Source organism: Triturus cristatus, chromosome 4_1 (assembly GCF_964204655.1).
Source record: "Triturus cristatus chromosome 4_1, aTriCri1.1, whole genome shotgun sequence".
Taxonomy (NCBI): Eukaryota; Metazoa; Chordata; class Amphibia; order Caudata; family Salamandridae; genus Triturus; species Triturus cristatus.
This window is the reverse complement of record NC_140585.1, coordinates 144436003-144460764: the sequence shown is the minus strand read 5'-3', so window position 1 is coordinate 144460764 and position 24762 is coordinate 144436003. Positions and strand designations below refer to the sequence as shown.

At 44.7% G+C, this 24762-nt stretch overlaps 1 protein-coding gene across 2 annotated transcripts; it reads left to right on the top strand.

Annotated features, from left to right (window-relative positions):
- The first annotated feature begins 1273 nt into the window (after positions 1–1273).
- LOC146851369 (uncharacterized) lies at positions 1274–23861 on the top strand. Of its 2 annotated transcripts, none has more exons than XM_085651795.1 (4): positions 1274–1492; positions 19396–19463; positions 19864–20088; positions 20484–23861. In XM_085651795.1, the coding sequence occupies exons 3-4, from the start codon at positions 19886–19888 to the stop codon at positions 22306–22308; spliced, it is 2028 nt and encodes a 675-aa protein (XP_085507921.1). In that variant the 5' UTR covers positions 1274–1492; positions 19396–19463; positions 19864–19885; the 3' UTR covers positions 22309–23861. The 2 variants fall into 2 exon arrangements, with proteins under 2 accessions (XP_085507921.1, XP_085507922.1); XM_085651796.1 differs by having other exon boundaries at positions 1276–1492; positions 19852–20088.
- The last annotated feature ends 901 nt before the right edge of the window (positions 23862–24762 follow it).

Genomic DNA, 24762 nt, shown 5'->3' with positions numbered 1-24762 from the left:
TTGTCAGGCTAAGCATGCCTCTCCCTCCCTCAGCTGATCAAAGCCTAATATAACCCATCAGTTTGTTTTTGTTTTGCATAGAACGCTTGTTTTCATAAATGCCAAAAATAAAAACCTTTTTTGAAAAGCAGTATGAAAGCGGAAAAGTGAGAAATAGTCCTTTTCAAAACAAAATCCCTCTTGTAGCTTACAGTTAACATTTAATGGTTCTAAATATTATTTCTTAACAACCATGATTGATCATATGTGTGCCAATTTCTATCTTCACACAGTTTTAAAAGACAAGCCTTTTGCTAGCATTAAATATGAAATGATTCCTCTTGGATCCCCTACCATCATCAGAAAGGGGCAGTAGGTTAGTGACTTTACAATTCAGGGGTTTTGCAGCAGTTTGAAAGTCTTTCCAAAGCTTATTATTGTTTAAAAAGGCGTAATTTCTGATATGTATCCCTTTCCATGGACCTAAGTGCTTGGTTTTATTTGTGGGAAAAAATGTCTCCGTTACTGAGAACTCCTGTGAACAGCAGTTAGTGCCCTTCCCTTTCTGGTGCTTTGCAGCAATTTTAAGATCTTCTTAGAGCTTCTACTTTCTCAAATGTGCGTAAATTCTGATATTTATATGTTTGTTTCCCTCATCTTCATTGCTTGAGTTTGCTCGTGAAAAAGTGTCACTCATAGTCGTTGAAATTTCACTGATGATTACACTGAAATTATGAAAATGTCACACATAGCAATCTGAAACCTGGGCTCTTAGAGTAACTCCAGACCCTTGATTTTGGTCGGCTCCACATGCTAATTTGTTAGTGTGTCCACCTGTAATGTTGAGGCATCCAGTAGATGGAAATTTTGTTTCAATAAAGAAATAGTAAACAATGTAAAATAATGTATACATTTTGTAAAAAAAGTATATCAACACTGGAAAATAATTTTACACACCGGAATAAACTTTAAAAACAATCTTGAACAAACACCTAGAAATGATTGATGAGGGCCTCCCAATGCTTGTACTATTTTTTTTTGTATCTCAGATAATATGTTTAAGCAAGGATTCTGAATCTGATTTGCCCAACAGAACATCGACCACAGAAGGCCACTGTCTAAAAAGAAGTAATGTTTCAGTCTGGCTTTTGGTAGTTACCGGTCTAAGATGGCCGCCATGGTACTGATGTCCCCGTCCTATTTCTACTTCCGCTTTATCTCAGTCTGCCTTCCTGTGTTGTTGTTTCTGTAGTTTGCAGCGTGGGGGAAGGGCTTGTGCCGCAGGTGGCCTGCCCCGGAACCGGAAAAGGAAGGCAGAGGAGACGCAGGTATTTTGTTTTGGGTCAGGCAGTTGAACGCATCTGAGGTTCTACCGCTCTTTATAGGAAGCGGGATCTCGGTTTCCTGCGGGCTAAAGCTGGTGCTGTTTCTGGGTGAGGCGGGGTGCCACCCGTCCGTTAAATCACATCCGGCACGGTGTGTTCTCTTGCTATGATTTTTACTTCCGATCCTGGTAAGTTCTCTTTTGTGACTAATATGGCTAATTATTACATACCGGCTGATAGCACATTTTTTCAGTTCTTTCGTGCTCTTGTTTTGTTTAAAAAACTGTTTGCTTTGTCTCTTTTGATGTTGATTATTATTATAATACAGAGTTGGTAAGTTTTCAGTTTGCTTATGTGTGACATTCAGATGTGTGGAGTGTGTTTGTGTGACATTAACAGGTTTTTTGTAAGACACTTTGAGTGACACTTTATTGAGAGTAAAAAAGGCAGTTGCGTCCATATCAAAATGCGATGGTCAAGAAGAATTAAACCCTTTTCACATATGCAGTGGTTGAAAGGGACCTTAAAAGCCACAAAACGCAACAGTGTGGACAGTGGCATATGAGAAAGGATCCTGGGATGCATAGAGCTTTCATTGCTTAAACTGAGAGCCTATTCTGTTGCATCCTAGTTTATGAACATACAAGCAACGGGGAAGAGTCTGTTCAGAGCATCAGGGACCAACATAGTTGGCTCCTGGACCACCAGTTACTAAACTGACATCCTGATACTGAAAGTAAACAGGTTGTGTTAATAGAATGGTTTAGGAATTCCAGCCTCGCCGTTTTTTCATCAAATTTAGTACCTCCTTAAAAAGAATTGGGGAGTTCTCATTGATAACCTTCCTCTAACTCCAGTCTTTACACTGAGAGATCACAAGGAGGCCAAGTTAGTGTTTTAGGGCACTGTCGGCTGTTTCCTTTTAGAGACCAGGAAACTCATAGTACCCTTTCTCTTGCCTCCTTTCTTCAACCTTTGCTTTGGCTTCCACACTTCCCTCACCCATTGTCTCTTTCATACTCTACAATTTTATATTCCATCCGTTTTTTTCCTATACTGCTCTGCTTTCATCACACCCTCATAATCCGTCTCAATTGCATTTCTCCTCATTCTTTCTACCCTTTCTTTATCCTCCCCTTCTCCGTTTTGTCTGCACCCTTCTTACCATTCACTTCTTCATTTTGTTCAACCTTCATCTTTCTATGTTTCACCAGATCTTATCCTCCCTCCTGTTCATTCCTCTCTTCTACACCTGTATTTCTATTTTCTCCATCCCCTCTTCCTCATGTCCTCACTCGTTTCTTCACTCTTTCCTTCCCTCAATCCCCTCCTTTGTGTCTCCTTCCCTATCTCCCTGCTTCTGTCTACCCATTTCCTTCATTTGATCTTCCCCCTCATTTTGTTTCTTCTTTCCCACACTTCCCTCTTTCTCTCATCATTCCAGTTATAGCTACTTAATTTACTTCTCTCTCCTTCTGCAGCTATCTAATCCACTGCAACTCTTCTTAGTCCATGCAGTCTCTCTACCCTTAGTTCTCCCCCACCACTTATTTGTTTATTTTGTTAGTCTTTTTCCCTCCTCATCTTGCCCTCTCAATGTTTTGCCTCTTTCCTCCTCGTGCACCACATATATCCCTTTTTGTCTCTCTAGAGTGCTAAATGAAAACATAAATGCTAATAAATCTTGTTTTTTATTTATGCCTGACAATAATGTGATGACTTTAACATTTACATGATAATATAAATAAAAATATGCAGCTTCTTAAAGCAACAACTTTGCTACTTAAGTTCTATCTGGGCCATGGGTGTGGCAGATGCTATGTCTGCTATGATATATTTATTGCATATCTATGATTGCATAGATATGAAAACTGGATGTACATTGCAAACAGTGGTCGAAGTGGGGGTATCTGAAGGGTGCTACCTGCCCATATTTTGTTATTAATTTTAGAAGAACAGTTCCCCAACGTTTTGTGAAAAGACGATTGTGCCGGGATGGTTAATTCCGACAGTTGGAATGCTTCAGCTGAAGTTTAAGACCGAAAGTCTCCTGTGCTTGGAAATCGAGGGAGGGGTGGACAGGTCAACGAGCCTTCATTTTTTTTTTGTTGAAACATTTTTTATTGTTTTCATAGCAACACCACAGTACAAACCCACTTCCTCCACAGCCAAAGAATGTTTAGTACACATAAAGTTACCAGCCAACAACCGGGAGAATGAGCTTCCGGCCCCTGCCGGCCCTCCCCCCTCCCTCCCCACCCCATGTCAGTGTGCCTCCTGTCTTTCACCTCGCTCCCGATGTGCCCCTTCCCTGTCATAAATCAGACATGGGTACTCGCCCTCCACTAGGAATCCCTGTCTTTCCCTTACACTTTAGCCACAGCCTCGTTGCCAGCGATCACTACTACTCCCCCTCTACACCCCATTCGCCACCTCCTCCTGCCCGCCAGATGTGTCCCCCTCTGCCCCATTGTCAGCCATCAGCCCCTGAAGTTCCACCACCAGCGCCTCCCACGCCCGGTCAACGAGCCTTCATGCTAGGGTGCCTGCTTCCCTGAAAGAAATGTAAATTAGCGCAACTGGTCAATCTCCAAATGTAAAGGGTGCTTTGAAGCCGGCATCGGCTTTAATTAATGGAATCTCTTGAAGCTTCATCATGACATGCACTTATTCTTTTTTAGAGGTACTGTAAGGAAAGTGCTTAGCTGTGGAGTGTGTATTTTTCAAAGACTGTTATAAAAAAATTGCTAAAATCTATATTTTGTAAGCACTTTTTTTATCTTAAACTTTTGGGCGCATTTTGTAGTAGTCTATCTTTTCCTGTGTGTAATGAAAGTTTAAAATACTGACTTGCATGTCGCGGCGCTTTGTGTCACGGATTGGGACCTCCTAGCACTAAACATACACAGGTCACTATTCCCACTGCACCAACCAGTATTCAATTTTGTGGCTCTCTGGTGCAGTGCATTTACTAATCCTACTCCACCTCAGCACGGCCTTCAATACGGTGTTACAGTACGTCCTTCTGGAAAGTGTGTTGAACTGGGGTGTTCAAGAGAAGGCTCTATTGTAGATAAACTCTTTTCTGGAAGATCACACCTTCTAAGTTTTCTCGGCCAGCACAAAGTTTAGTCCACGTGCTCTTACCTTAGGAGTCCCTCGAGGATCAGCCCGAAGTCTGATGTTATTTAATATCTACTTCCGTCCATTAGCAGACTTGGTCGAAAGCTGCAGCCTTTTCCTGTTCTCGTACACAGATGATACTCCAATTATCTTCTCTTGGTCACCTGCTCAGGACTACAACTATGGGGCCCTGAACTCCTGCCTGGTTCTGATCTCCACAAGATGAACACCATCTCATCAAAACTTAATGGCGACAAGACAGAGGTATTGGTGCTGGATAAGAACCCCCTGCTTTGGGGTCCACAGCTATGGCCTAAGACCTTAGGTGTTCTTCCTGAAACAGCCTACAAGGTAAAGAATTTAGGTTTCTGGCTGGATACCAAGTGGTTGATAAACCCTCAGGTTGCTAAAGAAGCCTTGACTTGCAGTGCAGTCCAGAAATGGTTGGAAAAGATCATTTGGATGCTCCCTTTTTCAGCCCGAAGGACTGTTATTCAGACTAGATTAAGGAAACCTCTTCTAACTTGGGGCAGACCAGGCCTACCACACTAAAATGTTAGCCAAACCCCTGATGTGTGGCAAGGTTGATTATATCAAAATAACGCTGAGGGCAGACTGGCTTTTGCTATAGTTTCAGTTCCGTGCAGGTCAAGATTTCACCAGGGTTTAGTACATGTTGGCTTAGTGCTGTGTTGTTTCTTTCAAATACGTGATCCAACCATATTAGAAGCATTGCACGCTCGGTTATAAGTCTTTTGCATCATTTGCAGTCTCTTGTGAAAACAAAAGCAATGTCCAAAGGCCGCATTTTTGTACGAGTAGATTTATGTTTTTTTGTTTTAAACACATCCCATTTTCCTTTTTTGTGGAAAATGTGCTGCTAATAAAAACAATCTTTATTCAAAAGCAAACACAGAAATGGTGGTCTGCTGAACCAAGCAGGCCACAATCCCTCTGATGGCAACAAATCAGTGCGTCACAGTTTGTGACCCACCTCATTAATATTCATGAGGTAGATTGAGCTATAACCCTCTACGATTCTGTGTTTTTTTTAACCAACCTATTAATGCATAGGTCTGTTCGTGAAGTATGAATACGTGTGCTAAAAGTCAGTGCACAAAATGCAACCACTTTTACCAAATTGTTCGTAGTGCATAAGGCCCATAGTGCTTACTAAGTACTGGGGCCCAAGCTATTGCTGAGTAGCCCGCACCAGGCACTGATGAATGATGAGGTTGCCAGAGACTAAGGCTGCAAAATCTTGATCCCAGTTCATGTCTCATTTATTCACCACCCTATACTTCCTGTCTCTTTATCTCCGGATTTCAGGTTCTTTTTGGCTCCTTTATCTCCCTTTGTCACAGTTTTTGTCAGTCCCCAACAATGATTGCTGTTGGTCCCCCGCTGTGACCACTGACTCAACGTACACACTGGACAGTAAGAGATGGAGTCTAACTAAGATTAAGAGAGAGAAGGCAGTGACAGAAGAGCTTGATGGTGTGTGCAACAGACAGATGCTGACAGGATGGTGGAGTGACTCGTAGAGGAGGCAGTTAAGTGACACTGAGGGACTCTAGATGGTTGACAGAAAGAGAGTGGGAGAGTGTCATTGAAAGAAGTACTTGGCATTGATCAGTGGGATGTATAGCCATTGATTGCGTGAAGTGGTCTGACAATGAGTCATGGTAGTGGAAGGGTTCATAGAGGGGCATAATGGAGGTTTGAAACATGCTGGAGTGACTTTGTGTGACTTAAGAGGAATTAACAAAAGTGCACAGAGGAGACAATTGGTGAGATGTATAGAAAGCCGTTGTTGGTCATATGTGACCAGAGGTGGGGCGGCAACAGTTTAATAACCGGAAATGCTAACTTATTTTATCAAAGGCTTGCTATCACACTTAAGCCACCTGTAAGAACTATAGATAACAAGTGTTCCTTTTACACTGTTGAATGGTACTCCGCTTAGAGACCTTGAAAGAATGGAATATCGAGTTGGCATTAGATGAATTTGAAGCCATGACCTGCACATTACTAGATGTCTGTGGTGTGTTTTGAATTCTCTTAGACTTTTTGCCAATGACAAAAGAAAAGGTGGGGAGCAAAAGGTACAGGGGATATGGTAATAAGGATGGTAGTGCATCTGGACGGATGAAAGATTGCTTTGAAATATTTGTATTGTTTGGCGTTAAACAGCAAATCAAAATTATTTTGCCAACAGTGACATACAGACAATGGTCAGTATGTTAACCTCTTCGGTGCCCGTGACGAGCTGGACTCGTCATGGGCCGCGGTGGCGCTGTGCCCATGACGAGTCCAGCTCGTCACAAACCCCGCCCGCTAATGTAACGGCCGGCACAGGGCGGGGAAAGGGGCGGGCACCGAAGGGGTTAAGTTAAACTTACCAATAACTAATGCCCGCTTTAAAAAATAAAGCATATTGGTTTACACCTTTCAGTGTTTCTTTCACTGTTGGCTTTATCGTGATTAGTTCCTACCCAATCAACAGCAACTCTGTGTCTGTATCAAAATGATAAAAGATGGGGTTGAGCAACAACATTGGGGAAGTATGATTACCTGGCACAGACTATTCATGCAAAGTTCGGTGCAAGGGAAGGGTACTGGAACTCGAAGAATAGTTACAAAATGTGAAAGCTATCAAACTGCTGCTATTTGTACAACTTGACAGGACGTAGATGACGAGAGCCAAGTTAACTGTAATGGGGTGACAAGGTAAAAAGTGGGTGACAGATTACACAAGAAATGAGTGTTCACACTGGACTGATGGGCGGAGACCTCCGCAAGACAGAGGGATGTGAACTGATTAACTAAGAATGAGGGGCAGAGTTGAGATAGTTGACCAGCTGACTTTGGGCAGATGATGTGTGGCAGCTAATGGATATTCGGAGCGGAGAGGGACTGGGAGGTGATGCGGTATAGGTTGCAGATGAGGAGGGAGCAGAAAATAGGAGCCATAACAGGAAAGGATTTGAGATGCATGACAGAGTGGTTGAAATGAGTACATTAAAGGAGGTATCAAGCACGGGACTTGTAACACAGTAGATGGTACTAGTAGTGCATAGCTCACAGGACGAGGCAGGGTTGATTTACTGAAGAGCTGGGAGCTTTGGTGTCTAGAGGGGATGGTGCCATAAACTAGAGGGGGGAAATTTAGGAAGAGGAGGACAGAGATAGGAGTGGGATCTGTATTAGGAAGCTTGAGTTTTAGCAGGGGATCTATGATGAGGGTTAGTTGCAGAAAAGGCTGGGAGACAGTAAGTGACAGAAGGATGATAGGTATATGTGATAGGAAGATGTAAGTAATAGGTGAAGATATTATGATGGCTTTTGGTGGGTTGAGGTGTTTAGCAGGAAAAGAGGCTTGGCCTAGTCTACTTATGAGAATTCTGGCATGCTATCTTACCTTGCCCAGTAATCTTTAGACATACAAATTAGATAATGATTTCTGTATGCTACACTCTTGTTCTTGTTGGACATGAACAAGCTTCCCTCTGTGGTATTCCTATGCTCGTTCACCAGCACAAGCAGCTAGATTATGCGGCTCTTGAGCTTTGGGTCTACTAGAAGCGGTGACTGATTATACCCCAGTCATGCCTGAGCACACTGATTTACTACTTAGTTTCCAGTTTCTAGCAGCCTGTATGACTGGGCTGCACTTGGCCACTTGGTGCTACTAAAAAATGCTCTCAAAAGCCAATTTCCTTTGAGCCCCATCGGAAACACTTCACTGCTGCGAACCAAGACCCTTGTTACTTTATTGCTAGGTCAGCAGCCCAGTGTCCGTGAGGAATACTATTAGCCTATTAATTCATCATTCAAGAGCACACCGGTAGAACAACAAACCAGTATTCACTAGCTCGTTATGTGCCCAGTCTCCATTGATGGTAAGTAATACAAACTCATTTTTGGGGTATTTCATAGCATGTAAATGCATCCACTCTGCTGACTACAAGTTTTCTGGTCAGAAAAAGCTCCGTCACTGCCTTTGACCCCTGCTACTTGTGATTAATGTATCCAGCCAGAACCTACCACCATGTAGGAAAAAAATAAATGCAGTCTGAATATGCACACAAATGAAACATAAACAGTGCACCCTTTGGAGGAGATGCAATTATCAAAACATTGTGATCGCGTGGTGTACTACTGGTTACTTGTTGTCCCAGAGGGTGTGCCCTGCTTAAGAGACTAACGATGGCAGTTAAAGGCGCAATAACGAAAAACTGATTTCAGTCTCAAAATAATAGATTGTTTCAAAGGAACTCTTGGCAGTTGGAAAATGGGACTGCAATGGCTTCAGGCCCTTCTCCCATATGGACTATGTCTAATTCCAGTGAGGACTGTATGGCATGTACCAAAATCAGACTATCTTATGACTATGCGTAGTCTGGAGCATTCTTTTGGTGGCTTATGGTTATGTGATGAATCTAGCTACTGCCGTGTAGTATGTTTCTTCAACATAATTTCCCTAGTGGCATCTGAGCGCCAAAATTCCGAAATCAAGACTGTCATTCGAGAAGTATGTGTTGTTACACTGAGAGGATATGGTTTCAAAAGGCTATTCATCCCGTCACATCAAAGAATGTCTAGCCCTTTAGAGTCAGGGTCTGTAGTTTGAAAACCCTATGTCTGATAAGTCTCGGTTTCAGCCTGCGGCTCTAATAACCACTCCTCAACCACCACATGCATGACAATCTAGGTGATCGTATGCAAGCCCTCTCCTACTAACTCCAAGTAGTTGATTGAAGTACTTCACAGCAAACTGGCTGTTGAAAATTCAGGTCAGATGGGTGGTAGAAGTAGTCTAGCAGGGTTATCAATTGAGATTTTTCCATGTGTATGTAAAACTTTTTTTGTCCTTCAGAAGATCCATAATTGCTGATTCCGCCACTGCAGGTCTTATACTGCATTTTCAAATTGACAATATGGATCATTTAGACAATTATTATTATTTCAGAAGCCTTAAAATCAAGATCATCTGGTGTATTTGTAACTCAACTGCAGTTAGCCTTGGACAGTCATATTTCTGTAAATGTATTAGAGCTATGAAAAGACTCATAGCCCTTCCTTCCACTTGCACTGTCTTAACCACACTCTGCAAACCTAGAAACACCTTTATAGAAATAACTCAGAAACGCACACCTAGCCTTAGTACCTCCTTCAAGCTCCACCCCAGGTTCTTCACCAAAGGCTAACCAGCAGAAATATTCCTCACTATGTCGAGACCCAGACCATTCCCAAATTCAAGGTACCTCTGTAGTGGTTTCAATAGCATTGAGACCCTACTTATTACAGTATTAAACTCATTTGCTATCGCCCTTCTTGCAAACAAAATACCCACAGCGCTAACTCATTCGCTGACCACTTACCTCAACAAAGCCATGCCTAGATGGATTGTTTGTGTGATTTAATATTTTATAACAAGAACTTCAACCAGTAGTTTTGCTGTTGATGCCTACAGTAGATGTTCGCTCCAAGTGTTAATGCTTCTTCGCCACAACTGATTCTAGCAAACACCGCTGGCTTGGTACTTACTCATTTTAGTTAAAAGTGATAAACGCTGATTTTCCTTGCTGTAGTCCTACATTGGATGCTGTAGAGATTCAAGATTGAAGGCCTGTATCTTCTAAAGTAGCACTGAAGAATACAATACAATTAATGGACAGAATGCTTGTATTAATCTGAGCCACCAGTCATTACCTACTGCATCCTAGGCTGCCTGTCCGCTACGATTACACTCAGCCATACGAAAATCCAGTTGCGAGTGGCTGAGATTAATTCCACCATTCCATCCATCTCTGGGAAGTTCTGACTGCTGTGGACCATACGCATAATCTTTTGTATTTAAACAAAAGTCTTAAAAGGGGCTTTGAACCCCCCCCTTGTTTACCTATACTTACCATTGGCTATCTCCCACATGGCTTCTGTGTCACTTTACTTACTATTGGCTGGCTCTCATGTGGCTGGCTCTCATGTGGCTCCCTCCTCACTTTACTTACCATTGGTTGGCTTCCACAGGCACCTGCATCACTTATTTAGTTTGCTGGTGAGCGCCGCATCCGTGTCCTGGGTGGGAGCCTGGGTCAAGAACTGCTTCCTGTGGCCAGTGTCCGCAGGCATGCAAAGTTACTTTTTTATTTTATTTTGAAGTGTAGCACTCCATCAGAGTGCATTGTTTGCAGGCTGTCTCTACGCTTGCTTTTGTACATGCATGTGTGACACCCAGCTACATGAATTTTGACTTTCATCAGCACTTGTCTTACATGTTTCTTCCTTTTAGGGAATGTAGGAACATCTGAAGGCCATTTTGTCCCCAGCTTGAGTCTGCGCCTGCAGTGCTCACATTTGCCCAGCAAAGCTCCACTGCTGAATGGACACACTGGAGCATGTCATTTCGGTCCTTTTATTTATACAGAGATGCTGCGTTCTGTAGAGATGGAGTTGTCAAACAGATTGCACTTCTGTTGACCAATTGGCAAAGGGCCTTAGATCTAAATTTAACCTTCGTATATTCCCACACGGACCAACAGAGAGCAGAATCTTTTAGTGGCTGTGTGTTTGTCATCACAGCTGAAAATAGGTTCTGGTCTTAAACACACATTTTTAATTCATGATTAGGCTATCTCAAACAACAATTAAATCAAGATGGGTTTTGTGGACCACTACAGCAGATCATGTTTCACAAAACTGGAAATGTACAAAATGCATATGACTAATACTTGACGCACCACTTGTTTTCCATCTTGTGGAAGATTCCAGCAGTTCTTTGTAATGGCACATAAAACAAACACTGGCACAGTCAATAGGTTTTGCCTATTTTATTTATTTATTTTAGAGTTTTATAGAGAGCGAACCAGACCCGTGAGGGTATCCGAGCGCTTTACAGGATTGACAGGTGGTATAAACAGACTTAGGATGGGTAGATACAATTGGGATAAGAACAGGTAGATGCATTATACAAGGAAAGAAATAATAGGCAGTAACATATCCCTGATACAGTTGGGATAAAAACAGGTAGATACATTATACGAGAAAACGAGTGGTCTCAATTCCCGGGTGGGATGCCCAGAAGTGCCGGGTACGTATAATCGGAAGAACAACGGGTAATGCCGTAATGGAAGGAGAAACAAAGTCGCTGAGGTGATTGAAATGCAAGCGTTAGGAGAGGAATTTTCCCATACGGAAAGTTTTGGCCTCCTTTTTAAAATGTGTGCCAAAGATGGAAGTCTTCTGATGGTGGGTGGGAGTGAGTTCCATATTCTTGGGGCGGCCCCAGAGAAGGCCCGATTGTACTTTTTTTTCCCCCGCAAGCGTGCTGGTTGGAGCAAAAGGTCTCTGCGGGATCGTGAGTTTCTGGCTCCTCCGGATATCAAGAGGTTCTGGGTGAGAAAAGCTGGGGAATTGGAGTATAGAGCCTTGTGAGTGATGCAAGCCAGCTTAAGTTGGATTCTGGCCTTGAGAGGAAGCCAGTTTAGAGCTTTAAGGCGGGGAGAGATATGGTCAAATTGCTTTGAGCTTGTTAGGAGTCTGGCGGCGGCGTTGAGGCAGGCTTTCAATGGGGCCATAGAGTTCTTGGGTAGACCTGCGAGGGAAGAGCATCCATATTCTAGTCTGGCGATGACTAGTGCCTGGGTTGCCATTTTTAGGTCGGGGTGTCGAGGAAAGGCTTTCGGTGTCTTGGGAAGCTCAGGTGAAATCTGGCAGTTTTGGCCATCGAGTTGATATGGCCACGCATATTCAAGTTGCAGTCAAGGGTTATTCCCAGGGATTTAGCAGAGTCCACAATGGTAGCAGGACAGTTTAACGCTGTGTTAGCCTTGATCCATTCCTGAATGTCTGAATTGGTTTTGGGTGGGGAGATGAGGAGAAATTCCGTTTTTTTTGTTGGTTTTTTGTTGCGTTAAGGTTGAGCTAGTTACAGGTGAGCCAATGCACCGTCAGCTTCAAGGCCTCATTCAGGGAGCGAATGTCTTCAGGAGAAGAGATTTTAATGTAGATCTGTGTGTCTTTGCGGTGGTTGGCGATGTTGGCGGTGCGTAGCACCTCTGTGAGCTGTTCAAGGTAAAGATTGGAGAGGGTAGGGGACAAGGTTGCTCCTTGGGGGCCTCCAAGCGTGATCGGAGAGGGAGCGGATAAGTTACAGTTGATTAGGATTCTCTGTGTGATTCTGGAGGAAGGACCTACACCATTCAAGAACGGTGCCATCCAATCCCATCCGGCGTTTGAGGCGTTCCAGGAGAGTTTCGTGGTTGACCGTATCGAAAGCCGAGGATAGGACTAGGAGACAGGTTTTGTCTTGGTCAAGGGCTTGGCGGGCATCATCCACGATGTGGAGGTGGGTGGTTTCCGTGCTGTATCCAGGTCTGAACCCGGATTGGAAGTCATCAAGTAGGTGGAAGTTGGTAATGTGTTGGCTCAACTGCTGTTGCACACATTCTCCAGCACATTCGCTAGGAGTGGGATGTTAGATATCGGTCTATAGTTGTCAGGGGAAGCAGGATCCAGTGTAGGTTTTTTTAAGATGGGGACGACTTGGCCGGCTTTAAGAGAGTCCGGCATCGATCCCTGTAGGTGGGATGTGTTGATTATTGCAGTCCAAGAAGGGATGATCGCCATAGAGGCGGTGGCTAGGCAGTTAGAAAGGAGAGGATCATTGTAGTCATTCTTCGGGTTTAAGGAGAATAGTCAGTGCTCGTCATAGACTTTAAAGTTGGACCAGTGCGCTAGGTTTTTGGGTGAAGTGTGGGAGGGCAGCGTGGAGAGAAGAGGTAAAGCCGTCGTAGTTTGGGAGCGTGTTGCGGAATTAAGTTTCTTCCGTGGGCAGTGCTTTTGTCACAGAAGGAGGAAAATTCCTCGCATGATATTAGAGATTTAGGGGGTTTCTTTGGAGGTTTTAGCCAGCTTGTTAGACTGATGTTTGACCAGGTCGAATAGTTCTTGGTGTTCTCCAGTTCTGTTCTGAAGAATTCTTTTTTTGCATTGAGGATTTTTCTGGAGTGATTGAGAAGTTTTAGATGGGCTGCTGACGGGTGCTGTTTCCAAATACGTTCTGACTGCCGGAGGGATCGCCTGTCCATGTTGAGGGAACCGTTGAACCAGGGGTTCCTGTCTTTGATCTGGGTTCTTTTTAGTTTTAGCCGAGCAAGGTCATTGAGAGTGTTGGATATAGTTGTGGAATAATGATCAGTGAGGTTGCTGACCGTAGTGAGATGAGGGGAGGGGTTGGGGTGGAGGTACGACTCACAGCAGGCACCAGTTTCCTGAGGTCAAGGTTCTTGGTATCTCTAACCAAACGTTTGGAAATCACGGGTTGTGGTGTCCAAGTCTTGTGGGTGTCCGGCAGAAGGAAGGTGATAGCGTGGTGGTCAGACCAATCACATTGGTCTGTAGAGATAAGTTTGACCGCTGAATCCTTGGCGATGATCCAGTCTAGAGTGGCGCCTTTCGAGTGAGTTGGGAGTGATCAGGCTTGGGTAAGGCCTTGGTCGGCCAAGAAGTTTCTGATGGCAATGACCTGAGGGTCCTTGGGGTCGTTATAGTGCAAGTTGAAGTCGCCAAGGAAAATGTCATTAGTTGGGGGAGGCCTCGACTGTGATGATTTCCATGAGGAGGCCAGTGAAGGTGTCATTCGTGCGTGGGGGGGTGGTAAAAGATGTACAGTCTGCAAGGTTGGGTGGTGGTGTTGCATATGGATAGTGCAAGGTATCCGCAGGAGTCTGTAGGATCAGCCAGAAGTTCAGTAACCTGGAGGTCAGAGCGGTAGAGGCAGGCAATGCTTCGCCCTTTTTTATGGGATTGTCTGTCCAGTCTTAGGATGTTGTAATTGGGCGGGACTAAGAGGTCTAGGCAGGGCGATGAGGATTCATTGAGCCAAGATTCAGTCAAGACCGCTAAGTCCGATTTTCGACTCCAGGTGAGATCGGCGACATCAGAGGCATGCTTTACTGCTGAGCGGCAGTTAATTAGGAGGCCGGATAGAGGGGGGGGGGGTCGGAGTGTGTGTCGTGAGTAGTGGCAGAGATGGGTACTAGCGCTAGGTTGCTGTTGATCACTCTTCTGTTGCGGAGGCTAGCTGATCAGTTGGGGTTGGTTCCAACCGAGGGGATAGGGTGTTCATCACTCAGATCTAAGGGGTATGGGCTAATCGGGGTCGAATCGTTGCTAATGAGGAGGTCTACAACTCCTTCCGCCGTGAGGTCTAGAGGGCTAGGCGTTACAGGGGCAGGTTTATAGGTACGAAGGAGGGCCAGAGTTTCCTCCTCTGAGAGGTGGCGTGGCTGCTTGCGAGGGCGCAGGTGTCTCCGGGATAGCGGTAAAGGGTGAAAGAGGGGCTTTGAGGAAGGGGGGGGGGGAGTAGAGTTCTGAGAGAGCTTGAAGTTCGAGAAGGAGAGTTCTGTGAGGCACAGGAGTTTCTTTAGATCCAGAATGGAGTTGTGAATGGTAAGGGTTAGTTCGGTAGCTCTGTGGTGGAGAGTATCCATATCCCTATAGGAGGGATGCTCTTGCGGGCAGGGGGCCGGAGGAGTGGGAGCGACTCTGATGGGATGTGCTGGTAGCCTAGTAGTGAATCTGAGTCGACCAGTGTCATGAACCCTTGCAGGAGTTTCAATATCCCTATGAGGTAAGATTTTGCGGGTTGGAGGTCAGAGGTTTTTGGGCGCATTTGTTGGCAAGAGCTGGTACATTGTTAGAAGGGCTGGGTCGGCAGAGTCGAGAGTCCTAGGTGGAGTTTCAGAAACCATGAGAGAGGGAACAACTTGCAGGCAGGAGGTCACAGGTTTAGGCACGCATCGGTTGGCATGTGCCGGTGGCATGGTGGTGTGGCTAGGTCGACCTGTGTCGTGAGCCCTAGTAAGGGTGGTTTGTGAAAGGCTAGGCACGCTTGGCGGCTTGGGCAAGGGATGGTGCGGGAGGAGCGTGGACGGAGGTGGGTCGTGCACATATTTTTTTAAGGAGGGTGCAGAGGTCTGCGAATTTATTGAGGTCTTTGGGTGGAGCTTGGATCAGGATGATGCCATTTTTAGGTCTCGCCAAGACAGCGCTCATGCGCTGCTCTAGGAGATGACCTTTAGAAATTGGTCGGCTCTTTTCAAGCACCCGTGCTTGTGCTGGCATCCACCTTGCGGGAGCGAGCAGTGGCGCGCGTGCTAGTTGACAACAGATGGCTCTCGCGTCGCTGCTCGCTCCCGCAAGGTGGATGCCAGCACGAGTGCTTGAAAAGAGCAGTCGTGCAGCGGCGCGTTTTCAATTAGCTTCGGCCGTACTTCCTTGCTCCTCCACTGCCTGTTTCACCCTCGCTCTCACTTGTTCTCTCTTGCGTGTGTGATGCTTTTCCCCTCTGCTCCATTCCCATGTTGCCCCCCTCCCACCTTCTCCTCAGCAAACTACTTGCAGGCATGTAAACATTTTTTATTATTATAATTACTTTTTTTGTAGGGCCCTGCAGCCACTAATTGCAGCCGGGCTGTGTGGAAAAGTGCTTTTGCTCCACTATTGTGATTTGTAGCATCTCACCCCGTCGGCACTTTGATTTAATTCCCAAAAATAGTGATCTTTAATCGTCATTCCGCTCCAAAGTCTCCGGGCAATTCAAGTGTCGGACGGAGCGGAAAGCCTGCAGGAAAACACCCTTCAGCAGAACTGCGGGCAGCAGAGCATGAGGTCCTCTGTAGCTTTGGTCCTCGGAAACCTGCATGCCCTAACTCTCAATTTCTTGACAGTTCCCCAACAATACCCTGTCGCCGCTGAGCAGTTTCAGTACAGAAACCCCTAACAGCAGGGGTGAACCGCTCTGCAGCATGCTGACTGCCGTCCAGCTAGCAATAATATACATTGCTTTCTGTGCTTTTTAAACAACCGACCACGGGAAAGCGCAGGCTCTCACAGAATGTTTCCTCCCATCTCCCTGTGCTCCCCCCTCTCCCAGGCCACACACTCGTGCTCCGAGTCCTCCCCCCCTCTGCGCCTCGTGCCCATTTTGCAGCAAGGTTGACATATTGGGCTACATCTCCCACAATTCGGCAATATTTTTCCTAACTTAATTGTGCAAGGGAAAATCAAGTTGGACCGACAGCCATATTTTGGGCTACAATTCACGCAATGTATGTCCGATTCCAGAATTGTGCCTTGCAGCCATGGGTTGCTTCACCACGCCCCACTTCCACTCTGCCTCTCCACAGTAACACCGCAAACATACATCCAGGCTCCCACAGCATGTTTCCTCCCCTCTCTCTCTGTGCTCCCAGGGCCGGACTGAGAGCCAAAAGCAGCCCTGGCAACTTTTGTCGGACCAGCCCCCTCCCTGCATAGTCCGTCTCAGGCAGCTCCGTTCGGCTGAACTGAGGCTTATATTTTCATTGCACTGCACTGCTGGCCTACATTGAGAGCGACCCCTTAAGGGAAATTCGGCCCCCTGGCCTCCAGCCTACCGGGGAAACTCCCGATGCCCAGCATGGCTAGTCCGGCCCTGCGTGCACCCCCTCCCCCAGCCCGCACACGCGTGCTCTGAGTCCTCCACCCCCCCCTCCCCATCTCGCATAGCGCCCATCTTGCAGCAAGGTTGCCATATTGGGCAACTTCTCCCACAATTCTGCAATATTTTCCCTACCCTAACTTAATTGTGCAAGGGAAAATCAAGTTGGGCCGACAGCCAGATTTTGGGCTACAATCCACGCAGTGTATGTCCGATTCACAGAATTGTGCCTCGCAGCCATATTGCAGCCTGGGGTTGCTTCGCCACGCCCCTCTTCCACTGTCTGCCTCTCCACAGTAGTACTGCAAACATACATGCTTTGCTACACAAGCAATTCCTTCCTATGAGGGTGTTGCTGTTCTTGCATTGGCCTTTGGCCTGCCCCTATAAACCTGCAGACCTGCCCTTTTGTTCCTTTGAACCAATTGTGCTCAGATGCATACCTCGCTGCTTGGGCATGCCAGCACTTGTAAAGCCCCGCCCTAAACCTTTTTGCCCTTTATTGTTTCAGGCTCACCCCCCTACTTCCTTCTTTATACCTGCCTGCAACTTCTGCGACCACCACTCACCACCCTAATTAACGAAGGAGGCCTCCTACCACCTGACGCCACATGTCCCAGTGTCCCAGATGAATCTTGTCTTGCTCTTATCTAGTCTGTTTATGGTTCTTTCTCACCTCCAAACCAATTCAGCGCCAGGATACTCCTCGCGGAGTGATAGTCGCGCTTTACAAGTACCTAATCAAAATCAAATCAAATGTGTTGGAAATCAGATCTGCCCCCCGTAGTCATTTGTTTGCCTCGGGCCCAGGAGTTCTGCGCCACCCCCAGCTACTTCAAAGGAAAGTAAGTTAAAGGGAGAGTGCCTTTCTGGTGTTTAACTTTCAGCACCACGGCAGCGGCGTGTTTAACAAAAGCTGCTCTTATGAGTTCAGTTAAAAGGTGCGAGAAAGCTATTACTTCGCCTAGTAATGCTCAATAAGGTTTCTGCTAAGAAATATTTACAAAGCCTATGTTACTTAGTAATACAATTCTGCTAATTACAAAAAATACATGCAGTGCTCTGTTGTGGTGTGAGGCCATCCCACCCATGTTTTAGGAGTGGTGTACAAGAGGGCTACACCTCTGGCTCGGTTTCTGTAATTTTCTTGAATGTGTGAGAAGGAATTCGCCTGAGAGGTGGGGCACATTCAGTGGGGTCGGGGACGCTATAAGTAAAAGCAGCACTGTGTCCTTGTGTAAATATGTAACTGCTGCTCATACATAGCGCTCCAATACCCTTTGGTTAACTTCCCGCTTTATACATATGTAAACATGCTTTATCTCATGCAGGCTGAACCAAACACACAACCAAAACTTTCATCAATCTACCAAACACATTGTCCTTGGAATCCCCAACAATTGTCCCCTATCTACCAAGCCACGCCACCCACTCGACAAACAGCATGCAGACAACAAAAATTCTATATAGGGTGATGGTGAGGTCGGCACGCAGGTTTGCGGAGGGTCCGATTCTGAGTTAATAGCTGTATGTAATGTTCCTGGCTTCGTGTACCTTAAGGAGGTTTGAGAAAGCTTTGCGCCATAGGGATGTTTTCCTGGAGTAGAAGATGAGGTCATTAATGACTGTGCCCTTGTCCGCGCTGAATCGCAGGTCGGATACCAGGGTCTCAGGATGACTTTTCAGGATTTAATGTTGGAAGAATTTAGCGGCGGTTTTGGAGAGATTAGGAGGATAGACCATGGTGTAGGTGTTGTCACCCATGGAAGTCAAGCAGGGTCCTGCCATGCTGGGGGGGAAGTGGGGAGGCCCTCGCCAAGGAGGTCCGCAAAATTGCCGGGCTCTGGCCGTGAGGAACAAGCCTGGGGGCCTGCACAGGAAGACGTCTAGCAGGTAGTCCCGACGGACGGGGGCAGCAAAAGATCCAGTGGCTGGACGGAATGCGATAGAGTAGGATGACTTGGGGGAATTTATTCGCTTTATCATTGTTTTTTTGTACATTGCATAGCAGCTCCTGTGTACCATGGCTTAAAGTATAAAAAACGTTATGAGACTGTCAAAGCTGGCCACGTCATAGCTTTAACATTTTTGTTTTACTTTAAGCCATGTTGCACAGCAGGTCAACTGCTGTTGACCATGTAAAAAACTATTGACAAAAACAATAGATTTTGCATAGTCAAACCCTGTTGGTTTTACCAATGCTTGTTCTGTTAGAAGCCTTACTTTCTTTTACTCTCGGGCCGTTCTAGCATGAAACTGCTCTATTGCTGGAAAGTAGCGGGAGAGGGTGACCAGTTTCAGAAGGAAATATTTTCATTGAAATGTAGGCTTCTCAAAATGGTGGCCATGGTGCTGTTCTATTTGAAGTTTTTTTTTCCTTTATATGATTGACATGTCGGACTTTGATTCAGATGCACATTATGCACATATATCTCCTCTTTGATTAATATGTCGACAACTCTGTTTTTATTCTTTCTGCAGGTGATTGATAGCCAATAGGCTAGTGCTGCCTGAGAAGACATCTTTATGGCACACTGAATTCACCAAAGGTACATTTGTAGGTTCTTCGTGGTTTTTTTTTTGTTTTTTTTTTTTGTAAGAGTTCAGTAAAAATGCTGGAGGATGGGAAGAGTTGTCTATTATGGGATAAAATGTGTGCTTTGCGGGTTTGTAGGAAGTCATTATGTTGAGGGTTGTTTTCTGTTCTGCAAGCGTATATGTAAACTGAAACAATTTATAAACCAATACAGTCTCAGACTTTACTGGTACATCGACCAGTTTTACCCATACAGTACCTATTTATGAGCTGCAATAAGTAAAACTTTGCTTCTCAAAGATAAACCAGGAAGCACCACCCTGCTGTGTGCAAGGCTTACTGGTAGTGTTTTTGGGGCAGTGAGGAAAACGATACAAACATAAATCCGCAACCTATTTAAGGTATTTTTGTAGTTCGTTTAGACAACACAGCACAATGCCCCGCAGAGTCAAGATCGCCGAGGACTATGTAAGAGAACACAAAGATTTAGCAGTGGAAGAGGTGAATGGAAGAAAATTGTTAATCTGCAAGCTTTGTAGAGTGCGTATCCCAATAATAACTGGGAAGACTGCAAGCCGTATTACAGATCATCTGGCATCCAAGACCCATTGGAAGTTGTCTCCAGGAACTCACCGGAGGTAAGAGTATTTTTTTTCTCTTCTAGTGAAATTGTTTGCAGGACGTGTCTACAGGACGTGCTTTAAATAAGGGTTCAGGGTGAGAGAGTGGTTGCTGATTATGGGCTTAAATATTTGGCAAACAAAGATTGTCTCAGTTGTTGCTCATACATACGACTGATGACCCTCTTCTACCACCAGTATCTGTACTTAAGGTCCCAAAATGTATGTGGCTTCTTGTGGGTACTTCCAATTACAAGTAAAATAATGCTGAGGAGCAGTGCTTCTAGTGTCCATGCGATCTGTGAGAGTTGCTGGTAGTTTATGGGGCTTGGTGAGTCAGAAATGGGGGAAATAAAGCGAGCACAGAATTGTCAAATTCTAGGATAACTAATTTACTATTTTTGTTATCCCAGCCGGACACAGAATAGCCCTCGCAGACTCAAGAATGCCGAAGATTATGTAAGAGTAAATCCAGATTTGTCAGTGGAAGAGGCATCTGGAAGAAAACTGTTAATGTGCAAGTACTGCCAAGTGTCTGTTCCAATTATATCTGGAAAGACTGCAAGCAGAATCAAAGATCATCTTTCATCAAAGACCCACTTGAAATTGAAACTCATGTACAGTTCTGATGATGATCTTGGCCAGGTGCCTGTGGCAGAGATGAAGACCTGTTTTAAAAGAGAACACGAAGAAAAAGACTTAGCACATGAATTTACTCGTGCTTTAGTGCAGTCGGGAACCAGTTTAAATCAGGCTGATGGTCCTATTGGGGATCTCTTCCGCAAATTTGCTCATGCAGGAGAAACAATACCTACATGTTCTGAAATGTACTGTAAATACCTACCAGAGGTTTTTCAAACAGACCTTGAACACATTGCTGCATTAATCTCTGATGGTGTCAAAATTTCTGTCACAGTTGATGAGACCGCAGAGATGCACGGGGATCCAGCGGTGGCAGTCCTATTCACATTTTGTGATGCAGAAAATGGATGGGTTCGTCGTACTCTTATGGCTGACCTGGATGTTGTAGAGACTTGCAACGCATTCTCAATTTCAGCATTGCTCCAGAAGGCGCTTGAGAGGTTTCACAAGAGCTGGAGTGATGTTGTATGTATTGGCAGTGATTCTGCTACTAATATGAAAAAGATATGTGATGATCTAGGAAATAGTATGCCCGATTTCAAGGCTATCCAAGTGCAAGATCCTTGCCGCTTACTGGATGGTGTGTTGAAAGCAGCTTTAACTTCTTCAGAACTAATGAGGAGCACAGTTGACTTTGTAGTACATGCTGGCACACTTTTTCGATATGCTCGCAAGCTAAAACAAAAATACTTCTCGTTTTGCACTTTGTATGGCATGACCGGGAAAGTGATCCCAACTGTGTCCTCACGCTGGTCATTCTCACTGCTGGATGCAGTCAATGCAATACTATCCATGTGGCGACCATTTACAGAATTTGTCCTAAGTGATTCTTCAGGCAAGAAGTGTGACTTTCTTCGGACACACATAGATAATGATATTAAAAAAAATACAGTCTACTGTACTCTCCGGTTTTTACAAGAGAACATGCCTGCATTACATGACATAATAAAAACATTAGAGTGTGAAAACACATACATCTACAAAGTGTACAACGCGGTTGGTGTGAAAGTCAAACTTTTACTTGAGGAGAAGTTGGGGGACAGTTTCAATGACTTTGGTTATGTAACCTGTGCATTGCTAGAGTGTCTGCCACTTGGGCAACAAAGAACTGTTGAAGAAATGTTCCGTATATATTATTCAACATTGCATGATAAATGGCAGGTGATCATGTGTCGTAATCTCCCATCAGCAAACATGTCTTTCGAAGTGAACGAAGCCTCATTGTGGTACTCGGTGCAAGTTCTTGACCCCTTCCATAAGGGAGATATGCCTCCGAACTTTGAAAAATATAAGTTTATTTTTGATCGTTTTGATAGCAGAGAATGTATAATCCATCAGTTTAATGAATATGTTGCAGAGGGCGTACCTGAGTATGACCATCTACAGGTGCATGAATATTGGTTGGCAAAACGACAACAGTGGCCTGAGCTGGCTGCGTGTGTGTTAAGTATTATTGCCCTTCCAGTTTCCAGCGCCGATGTTGAGCGGTCCCTTTCAGAGATACAAGCTTTCATGGGAAGGAATGATCTGGAAAGGATGAGTAGACTGTCACTAAAAAGGTATTGCATGGTTTATTACAATCATTTTGAGTTATAGGATTATAAATGCAATACTTCCGAGACTGTATTTGTTACATGGCCACTTGTGGCCAGATGGATCTATTTCCTGAGGGCCTCATAAAAAGTACCACTTAATCTCCTTCCAAGACATGGGTTAAGACCTGGCTCCTTGCAAAGGATTGACAGAGGCAAGCTTCTTTATTTTGAAGTGTGACCTAGATCTATAGCAACACCTGAGTTTTGTTGACACTATTCAGCTCTGGATGTGCATTACTATTCTATTCATGGTACATGTAATTTAACCCTGCGCACTATCTTTTGAGAGTTGATAAATTAAAGTTCATGAATGAGGTCACTGTTCCTGTGTTGTAATCCGTGCTAGGGAGTCGCAGGAGTAAGAGGATTAAAGGGCGGAGAAAACAAGGTTTATGTTGGTGCATGAGGCAAGGTTACTGAAGATTGTGGGACACCTTGGATAATTTAGATTCTCAACCAAATTGGTAAAAAACTGAAAGCATGGATAAGACTTCTATATATTTCAGCTATTGCTGCTAAGAAGGTGAAGTTCCTGTGGTGTTACAGGCTGCTGGGTAGGGTCTAAGATGATGGAGGGTGTCATGGCTGTGAATGTCTGAAATGGATCTAGGTACCATTAGTGGGGGTTAGAACATAGATGCAAATATAGCAGTGGGCAATCAGGAATGCTAAATTGGCTTTTTCTCTGTACTGTGACACACTCTGTGCATATTGTACTTTGATCAATCAAATCTTCCAAATCCATTTCTCGACCAGGTTCCATGGATGTTGTGGAAGGGAGTGTCTGACCTTTCCTTTGAATACCCCCAGGTGGGTTCTAGGAGATATGTATGCTAATTCATAATCTGTGTACTACAGCATGAGGTCCTACAGGATAGTGTAGTACACCAGTCCACCTTAAAATTGTGTCTTATTGCTGAATCTATGTAAGTCATGTGCTTGTACTACACCTGTAACCTGATTAACCTAAATGACCATACTGGCTAAAGTAATTTTTAGTGGGTCACCGATGCTCAAGTTAGTAATACCGATCAATTGGGCTTTTCGTTCTGACAGACATAGGGTGATAGTAGCACTTAATTGGATTAATTCTGCTGTTTTCTTCTGTTGTGGGTCTGCTTAATGAATAATTGTGTCTTTCCCAGATTCTGAGCTGCCAGGACATACGTGATATTATGCATTTCGTGATAGGTACACATATCCGTATCTCCACTGCTTTGTATTCGTTCTAATTTCGTAGGTTATTAACCCATGCTCAGGAGACCAAACCAGGATGCCCACTGCCTCCCTGCTGACCTTGTCATCGACCCCAAGGCTTGCCTTAACTTTGATAAGCATCCAAGTAGGGCTATTAACGTCCCCTTTAAGAACACTATCATTATTCTCTCTCTCACTATTGTCTTTTTGTGCCTGACAGCTGGGTGTCAATTTGAATACACTGCTAGATGAAATTGCACCTTTTGAGGTGCATTAAGGTTAAACTTAGAAGCGTTATATTTTTCCACTTTTCTTTGTGGTGAAGATTGGGATTAAACCAGTTTCTGATTGCACAAAGACTCTTTTGTATTCCTATCTGTTGTGCATGAATGATGTAACTGGACTCTAATTTTTGGGAAGAATTTGTATAATATGCAAATAACCTGTGTTTGGGGACTGTTTAATTTCGATGTAACCTATATTAAGACAGGCACATGTAACATACTTTATATTTCACGCCTACGCTCTTATACGTACTTTCTTAAGGTCAAACCTGTGCTAAGCTTTGTGATTTCCTGTTTCTCCCATTTAAATTTTAGAATTTGCTATTGTAGTTAACTGGACTGTTAGGTTGCTTTCTATGCGACTATTTGGTTGGCTCAAGAACCACTCATTGCCACGTCCATTTCAGAGGCTGTGAACCGTCCGCGTGAACTGTTCAAAGTAGTCAACACTTTCCTTCCCCCCCCCCCTCCCCCCCATGGCAACTAAAAACATCCTCACTCCTATAGAACTTTGCGAGGGCCTCTAAGGCATCTTTCATTGGAAAATTCAAGCCACTTATGAGCAATTTCCTGGATGGAGTACTAGTAACCAAGCATCACCTCTTCCACTCCGTTATTGTATAGCTTTCCCCCGATTTCTCTTGAATCTGCAGTTGGCCTCGCATGGTGCAAGTCAGGCTCCCCTCTTCACCCCTACTATCAGTCTTGCTGCACCGGTGGTGAATCCCTGTTTGAATAGGCTGCTCAGCGATTCTCATGACCAGGAGCGTGTCCCCTCCTGCTACTGAAGAAGACTTCAGCCGACTCCAATATCTTTGGCAACTTAGGACCCATTTCACTTCTGGCCACAGTTGCTAAACTTCTTGAGAAACATAAATAGGCAGCTATCAAACTATCTGGAATGAAACCACTTGCTACACGACTTTCAATCAGGTTTTCATGCTGGATACAACACCAAGACTGCTGAACATGAA

Coding starts and splice junctions, on each gene's coding strand:
- LOC146851369 (XM_085651795.1), top strand. CDS start 19,886: ATGCCCCGCAGAGTCAAGATCGCCGAGGACTATGTAAGAGAACACAAA. Junction 20,089..20,483: donor TCTCCAGGAACTCACCGGAG/GTAAGAGTATTT, acceptor TTGTTATCCCAG/CCGGACACAGAATAGCCCTC.